General features: G+C 39.9%; 1 protein-coding gene across 1 annotated transcript; it reads right to left on the bottom strand.

The window, feature by feature from the left end:
- Positions 1 to 434: 434 nt before the first annotated feature.
- LOC104457615 (gamma-aminobutyric acid receptor subunit rho-3-like) lies at positions 435 to 7072 on the bottom strand (the record flags this gene model as incomplete). The annotated part of the gene is made up of 4 exons (XM_010075775.1): positions 435 to 737; positions 1721 to 1917; positions 4156 to 4308; positions 6932 to 7072. Coding segments are annotated over 4 exons (794 nt in total), but the record flags the coding sequence as incomplete, so codon positions are not given.
- Between the last annotated feature and the right edge of the window lie 244 nt (positions 7073 to 7316).

The raw sequence follows: 7316 nt of genomic DNA, 5'->3' as shown, positions 1-7316 counted from the left end.
AATAAGGATAGGAGCTATTTGAAGACTATTCGTGCTGATTGTCTACAAAAAATGGGCCACAAGTGGAGAACAAAGGCTGATTAAAGAGGAGTGGTTAGAGTATAGGTAGAGACTGGATAGTACTTCAGGTGGGAGCTGCTGTCTGTTTACATGTGTGACAAAGGGCTCCCCTTAGTGAGCAAACTTATTCTATGCTACTGCAGTAGTAGCGTATGCATTAGATTGCCCCAGTGAAGCATTGCACAGTCCAATTGAAAAAGAAACCAGACTCGTGAGAGTTTTTCATTAAGAGTTTTGCTGCTAACCAAACCAGCCTCCGTATGACACAGAAGTCAGTTTCGGAAACTTTTAAGCCTCTAGTGATGTTGCATTATTTTTAAAGCATGATGCTATCCTCATACACAAAATAATGTCTAGCTTATAATTATTTTTGTTCATATGTACAAACCCCAGTAAAAAAAATTGAACACAATATACACACTGGGAAATATAATCCTGGAATATGTGTCAATAACATGATTGTTCTGTAAAATAATCCTGCCCACATTTCCCTTCAGAGATCTCTTCCTCTTGATGCGAGGTGTGTCCACATTGGAGACACTGGCTGCACGTTCCTGAGTCTCATTCTCTTCACTGCGGTCTGAGAGAGGAGTCAGGTCCATGTCCACATCTGTGTCATGAAAGCAGCCGTCGAAAGCCATTGCTTGCACTGCATCGATACTATACATTCCTGAAGCCTGTCAACAAAGAATAATTATTCTGCATCTAGCAGGAGCCATTTCAGTAAATTACAAATAAATAAAACAGAAAATAAAGAAGGCTTTCTCTTCGGTGTTGTGGAGAGCACAGGGAGAAGCACAGGGAGAACGGAGCTACCTCACAGTATTGCTATCTGTGGGGCCTGCCCCCTTGTGCAGGACATGAGCAAGGAAGGGGATCCATGCAATAGAACACATTTGTCTGACTGATTACTGCCAGCTCCTGGCTGGCAATATGTGCCCCAGCTTCTGAAACAGAAAAATCAAACTCTGCCTCTCCTGTAGGTCTGCATTGCTGGGGTTGTGGGAAATGACTTCAAACATTTCCATGAGCAGTTTTTTGATGGGATTGTCAAATCATGTGAGCAACATATGCACTCTTTTTGTGGTTTTGCGATATTCCAACAAATGAGTTTACATGGGGGGATATTCTTGAAGCAAAGGTTTTAAGTGAGTGCTTCATAGAAAACAAATGTTTAACTTGTGACCGTTTCTGCTTCAGGCACACTTTTTTAAAAATGATCTTGTCATTCATCTGATCTTGTGACAAAAGGGCATTATTAAACCCATCTTCCTAATTGAAAATGGCAAAGCAGGATAAGGAGAAATAGACTCTGCTTTACAGGAAACTGGAGGGAATATTACATGAGTACATTCTGGGGTATATTTCAGAGAGAGGAAAAATACCTTGACCAATAGGTATTTGAGAACAGAATAAAGGTTACCTTCCTCTGAGGGTGGGGTGGAAGGGAATCAGGATATGTACTCCCTAACCTCTGCCACAAGAAAAGGGAGAGAAAGCACAGACCTCAAGGTCTCCTCCCTTCAGCCAAGCATAGAAAAGTGAGATACACAGTGGAGTCACAGAGATGGTTACTGTACTGTTATCACAGTGGTGTATCAGGATTACTCTGTGGCTTCTGTGATGCTTTCTGAAGGCAACAAAACACAGAGGATTGTACCTTGCCCTTTTTTTTGAGTTGCTTTCTCTCTTCAATTGTGGTGAGATAGTTCACTGCTGCATATTCAATGACTGACAGGAAGACAAAAAGGAAGCTGATCCATAAGTACACATCCACAGCCTTTATGTAAGACACTTGAGGCATTGAGGCACTTACTCCTGTCATGATGGTAGACATTGTCAGCACTGTAGTTATACCTGCCAAAGAAAAAGGGGAGGTTATCAGAATACTGGCCAGCTCGTTCTGTTTAGCTCATCACTGTTGCTTGGGCAGCACAGCTTTGTGAGGGCATATGATTGACACTGCCTTTAACTTCATTGCACAGACTCTGAAAAGTGGAGTGAACCATGAAGGATGTATCACATACAATACTGAAACCAGTAAACCATCTCTCCGCTCGGTACGTGCAGTTAGAGCTGCAGCACACCAGGTTCAAACAGCGGGGACAGAACTCTGGTGATTTAGCAGCATAAGGAACACACTTCTGTGACAGCTTTAGGCACTGGTATAGAGAAGTGAAAGCAGATTTGTGGTCTTACTCACTTCCCAGAGCCAGGGTCTCCACTGCACACTTTCTTGTCCTGGAGAATCACTAAAGAATCCCTAATTTCCCTCCCAATCCCTTCTCAAATTGTACTTCTTGAGAACATATATCCACTTGTATGTTTCTGTCATAACTCTAGCTCTCTAAAACCACTCTAGCATGAAAATTATATATCCATCAAAACTAATAATTTTTTTTTTCACTTTAGTGTGTCCAGAATTTAACCTTCACCTTACCAGTTTCTCCCCTCTCACCCCAGGCCCTGCTTTTAAAGACATGATCGTAACACTGAAAGTGAAGACATCTCAATAACACCTGTGAGACAGCACTGGCTGATAGCATGGCCTTTTAGGTGAATTTCAGTTGTATGCTAAGTCAAGTCCACTGGAACATACAAGATTTTTCCCTCTCCCCCTCTGCAAGTTCCTTAGGTTGAAGGGTGAAGCTTGAAATATACCATATAAGAGGAAATCAATTTATTTAAAACATGCTATGGAGCTAAGCTTTTTAAACTTTGTTGTTAACATTGCTTATAAATTATGTATGCTTATGTTAATGAAATGTGCGTTATTCATTGAATTCCTGATGCATAACCTTCTGCAGAAATCCATATATAAATTAAAGAACATGATCAGCAAAACCATCTTGACAACATTACAAACGACCTACTGAGAATTAGAACTTTATATTTAAAGCTAAAGTTAAATTTCTTAGAAATAAAAGGAACTGGTAAATACATTAATAAAAGTAGGTAGGAGGTACCATAATTTGTTTTTAGACTAACAAATAGATTTATATATCAGGTAGTAATAGCTTTAGATTGCCAATAGAAAGGCATCTGAGGTAGCTACAGTCCTATTTTTTCTAGATTGATGTAGCTACAGACAAAAACTGAGGGCTCCCCTCAATACATGCACGTTTGTTTCTTAAACAAAGATCCTCAAATTTTCACTTGTCTAAGAAATATGGCAACATATAGCTGGCTTCTGGGGCTAGCATCAGTGAGAAGAAAGAACAGGAGCTTCTTTACTAATTCTTAAATGGACAGTTGCAGGACTCAAAAGCATTGTGGTTACAGTAGATATCTTAACAAATTTCCATCAGATCTTCACAGAGATGCTAATCTCTGAAAAATGGACTCATTCCAAGGCCATCAACATTATATTCCCAACAAAGGCAGTCTTCAAGTGGTATCAACTGATTCAGCACTGAGAAAAACAATAATGTTATAAAAAACCCCACTGTAATTAGTCTTTTTGTCCTGAGCTGTGGTGTTCAGAGTTAAACCAGTGAGAGCAGAAAGACGCCCAACTTACTCTTCAGCTTCCACAGAAGCCTGTGTGCCTTGCACAGCTAAGGCACCAAACCAAATATTTTAAAGGTGCCTAAAAAGAAAGGCTTTGCTACATAGGACAAGTCAGGAAACTGGTACCAAGTTGTCAAGAAGATATCAAATGTTTCTAGAGAGAGAGCAGAGCTGCAAAGCTTTTAGATAGATTGTGCTATGCCTATTAAGTACCTCTCCTGAATCATGGATTTGGGGAGGAATCTGACTACCTGTTACTACCTGTTACTTTGGGAACAGGTAGGAGGAAAAAAAAAAAAAAGTAAAATTCTGCATAGGGAAATCCACAGATTCTTCACTTTTTCCTTCTGTGGTGTGTGAGCTGTTTTCTGACATAGCAAAGCCAGTCTGAACAAACATTCCATTTCAAATATAGAGGTTGACTAAAAGCTTTGTGGTAGTGACAAGAGTGGCAGTAATAGCGTTGTTCAGGCAATTACCTGATAGACTTGCTCATGTCCTGTGTAAACAGGAAGCTAAGGCAACTTCAAAACCTCTCCCCTATCCATTCTATACTTCCCAAAACAATATATATTAAAGGTTTACCTAGTGATACCCTGGCAGGAACGGCTCTTCTGTCAATCCAAAATGAAACCCAAGATAGCATCACCATCAGCATGGCTGGGAAATAGGATTGTAGCACAAAAAAGAAAATATGTCTCCGGAGTGCAAAGTTTATAAAAAGTCGATTGTACCAACCTATCAAAAAAAAAGAGAGAGGAACAGGTTGGGGAAAAAGAGACCTGTGTTATTTGTGAGCTCTATTCACTAGCCCCCTCCTTCCAGTAGGATTGCTGTATCCACATCAGTAATAGTAAGTGCCTAAGAATATTGCTACCACCTTGGTTTTGTATAGTGCTTTGCGAACTGTCCATCATACCTCATTAAAATACTGCTGCCTTGGGAGTGAAGCATCACGACTGCATAAATAAAATACTATATTATAATTGAGGTTAGGAAATTGAAAAAAAATTGAAAATAGACTTCAAGTGAAACTGCCAGGAGAATACAGATGGAATATAATTGTCCAGTCCAGGACAGTGAAGCCAACACCCTGCTTCCCCCAAAATGTACCCTGCCTTCTCTCACCCTACAAACATCCAGCCACAAGCAGCACTTCCTTTCCTGTGGTCAGACTGGTGCTGACTTTAGAGGAAAGTGTGCCATCTAGTGAATTTTGGGGCATGCTCTGACTGTGCAGCAAAGCATGGGCGCTGTACCTCCTGTGATGGGAGGGAAATCCGTTTATAGTGAGGTGAAAAGAAGACAAAAGTGGCCGGCTGTGCAGAATCTGCCAATATAGAGACACCAATGAGCCTGTGTTGGAGCAGTCATGCCATCACATGCCTGGAGACCAGGCAACTCCAAAATCCTAAATGCTATGTATGAGCAGTTCACTGAGATTTACAGGAAAGGATATGCAGAACCTAAAATGCATAAAGCTGCTTTGTGAGCAGCACTTTTGTCCATTTTTTTGCTCGAGACTCTTCAGGGGGAGATGGTTCCCATTAGAGTTGTGCTGATTGTTCCCCACTATTACTTACTTTGGAGGGCGGGGTCTGTGTAAACATTTTCTTCCAACAAGAAGCAAAATAAAAAGAACAAGAGAAAGTGGAACCTCCCGACTGAAACAAAACCTCAAAGACAAAGAAAAGCGTATGTCTACAAAGGGCAGTCTTCTAATTAACAAATACGGTACACGCATTATTCAGGTACTTCCCAGTGGTCCCTGAGACTTAGAAAAAGTCTTTCCTTTCACCTTTACCCTGCTGAGTAAGCTCATCACTAAAACATCTGCATGTAAGTGTTAAGCAGTTACACTTTGCAAAGTCGAAGGTGCTGTGAAGGTGCTGCGAAGGCCTGGGTACAGGGGTGGTATGAGGTTGCACTGTTATGCACCAGGCGGTATTTGCTTGCGTGTTTTTTGATGAGAATAGCAAGGCAGAAAGAAGCCAGCTGAGTTCCTGGAACTCGGGTTCAACACACAATGATAGCAGTTTGGTGGAAAACATCCCAGTCTCCTTGCAACAAGAACAAATTTGACGTAGGTCTCAGCAAGGCACAGTTACGATAGTAACATATCACTCAACCTCTTCTCACATGACAGTGGCTCTTGAAAGCTGGAGCTCTGTTCTTAGCTCATAGAAGTGCAAGAGATAAGGATGAAGAACCTGATAAAGTTGTGAATTCCTCACTGTTTAGGTTGCATCATAATTCAAACTGGAACACCTGCACTTAATATTAGCCACTGCAAACTTGAATGGCTCTTTTTTAAATGCAAAAAGAAGCTATCCTGTAAATAAAACACAGAAAATAAATCTATTTGCAGTTTTCCTGTATGTCTTAAAGGCTCTTTTCCCAAGTATTATGCATTTCATCATATTATATGGAATAATTTCTATTTTATTATTCTGCGTAGATATAAAGGGCAATATCCACACTGAAATGAACTGACTCAGACTGGGAAGTACAGTAGCAAGCATGCTGTTTTATCTGGTTAAAAACATATGGTTAGACTACTTAGATAGAGAAGTATTTCAAAATTTATAATTGCATGTACAAATACAAAGAAAATAAAACCCACTTTGTGTGAAATCAAGACTATAATAAACTCCTAAAGCCTTGTGCAGTTTGCCAGAAAGTATAGTTCAAGATCTATAGGGAGAAATAAAAACCTGTCTGGGGCAGATATGTTTGTTTAAACAATGTAGCACTGATATAAAGGGATTTTTTTTCCTGCAACTTTATGTATAAACATGGAGCATTAAGCAAACCATGAATTAGACCTCAATAGGTTATAAATACTCTCATGCAGAAATCTTATACTTAGTAGACTTTTACTGACATTTTACAGCTCCAAAAATGAGGAGTTTCTAGACAATAAAACACACTGGGGTTCCTCATTAGTTTTCTAGTACTTGACACTTTAGGGTTTGTATTTTCAAGCTTTTCTATATAACCAGGACCCAAAGACTCCTGTAAACCCAGTATTCCAGTGGCTTTCAGAGAAGAACCACAATTTTGCAAGAGCTCACAACAGCATATATTTGGTTGTTGTGCATCTTTTTCAGGTTCTTTTTGTCAGATGTTAAGTTACAATTATTATTATGGCATCTTCTTCTACTATCAAGAAAGTGTTACAATGGCAATATAAAGAGAACTGAGGACCTAGGCCAACAGACCAGTGTGATTGACAGACCTCATTTTAACTGAGATTTCTCAGCAGTAGCAATCATTTATTAGCTATGAATTTAAATGTGAAAGACATTCTGCATGATTGTGTCCTGTGCTTCTCTCTTTTAATGACAGGGGCTTACTATACCAGTACTGCTGTAAAAAGCTAGTCCACTGGAAGCACTGAATTCTTCAATGAAGAACTGGGAGAGGGAGATTTGCTCATCTGTGGTCAGGGACTTGTTTCCATGTTTCCAGTATAACATCAGATCATCTTCATTGTATGCATCTACGAGAAAGTAAAAACTAAATCACCTCTTCTGCTGGAATAATACTTCTGTTTTCTTTTCTTAGGGATAGGAAACCACTCAAACGACTTAGGAAAATCCCAGAGAAACATTTTTTTCACATCAATTTGCCAGTTAGTTGACATGGAAAAATTTGCAAAGACCATATTCCATCTTGTTCCGAGTGGAGCCCAGTCCTGTGCCCTGCCAGTAGCTTACCTGACAGATGGTCAGAGGGCTGGAGGA

Source organism: Pterocles gutturalis, unplaced genomic scaffold (genome assembly GCF_000699245.1).
Source record: "Pterocles gutturalis isolate BGI_N339 unplaced genomic scaffold, ASM69924v1 Scaffold50397, whole genome shotgun sequence".
NCBI lineage: Eukaryota > Metazoa > Chordata > Aves > Pterocliformes > Pteroclidae > Pterocles > Pterocles gutturalis.
Note: the sequence above shows the minus strand (reverse complement) of the source record. Positions and strands in the feature narration are given on the sequence as shown.